Here is a 1,002-nt window from a genome sequence, read left to right as displayed (position 1 = left end):
TCCCTCCCCTCCCTCCCTCCCTTCTCCCCTCCCTCCCTTCTCCCCTCCCCCCTCCCTCCCTTCTCCCCTCCCTCCCTCCCGTCTCCCCTCCCTCCCTCCCGTCTCCCTTCCCTCCCTCCCTTCTCCCCTCCCTCCCTCCCTTCTCCCCTCCCTCCCCCCCCTTCTCCTCTCCCACCCTCCCTCCCTCTCCCCCTCCCTCCCTTCTCCTCTCCCTCCCTTCTCCTCTCCCTCCCTCCCTCCCTTCTCCTCTCCTTCTCTCTCTCTCTCTCCCCCTCCCTCCCTCTCCTTCTCTCCCCCCTGTCCAGAAACATTACCTGAAGCATCAGAAGCAACAAGCAGGAGGTTCTAGCCAAGGCTCCGCCTCCAAGTGACCCCTGACCACACCCCTGGGTGTGTCTAAAATGTGACCATTTCCCCAGTGCTCTGGTTGATAGATAGGGCTCTACTATAATAGGGTGATAGAGTGCAGTTTGCTATTTCGGCTGGTCTAGGATCAGGTCCCCCGTGTTCATATTGTCTTATTCATTATGATTTAAAAGGTAAAACTGGTCCTGGATCAGCCTTCCCTCTACTCTGAGACGCTTTGTGAATACGTATCCGTGGATAATCGGGTCCAATATGACACAGATTTTAGATTAATTTGTTTTGTTAGCTTTTTTTTGGGGTGGATTTAAATATCATTAAACTGTTTAATTTATCCAGAGTAACTCAGTCAGCAGAGACCAGACATAATGTATGTATACGGAGAAAGTAATAAATGTAGTTTTTATTACGAACACTGTGTTGTCTGGTGAATGACTTGATAACATGGTGCACCGGCAGAACAGTGTATCACCGGCAGTTTGAATCCGTGGTGAAGAGGATCCTGGGCCGTATTCATCCGTGGAAACAATGGAGGCTCAAGAGTTGTTGAGAGGAAGAACAAAAAGAAATGTAGGAATTTATTCAAGAAAGATGTAATATAATATATTATAACAATACAGAGAATATGGGGGGGAAATG

The 1,002-nt window shown here is 49.4% G+C and overlaps 1 protein-coding gene across 3 annotated transcripts in view; it reads left to right on the top strand.

The window, feature by feature from the left end:
* Positions 1-776, top strand: part of LOC139379121 (zinc finger protein 638-like) — a 99,866-nt gene extending 99,090 nt beyond the window's left edge. For 2 of the 3 annotated variants that reach the window (XM_071121953.1, XM_071121955.1), the window contains exon 21: positions 306-773. In XM_071121953.1, coding sequence (XP_070978054.1) covers positions 306-371 — 66 coding nt within the window. In that variant the 3' untranslated portion in view covers positions 372-773. Of the gene's footprint in view, positions 1-305 lie in introns of all 3 variants that reach the window. The other variant, XM_071121954.1, reaches the window with a different exon arrangement.
* The last annotated feature ends 226 nt before the right edge of the window (positions 777-1,002 follow it).

This window comes from Oncorhynchus clarkii, chromosome 21 (assembly GCF_045791955.1).
Source record: "Oncorhynchus clarkii lewisi isolate Uvic-CL-2024 chromosome 21, UVic_Ocla_1.0, whole genome shotgun sequence".
In the NCBI taxonomy this organism is placed as follows: Eukaryota; Metazoa; Chordata; class Actinopteri; order Salmoniformes; family Salmonidae; genus Oncorhynchus; species Oncorhynchus clarkii.
Note: the sequence above shows the minus strand (reverse complement) of the source record. Positions and strands in the feature narration are given on the sequence as shown.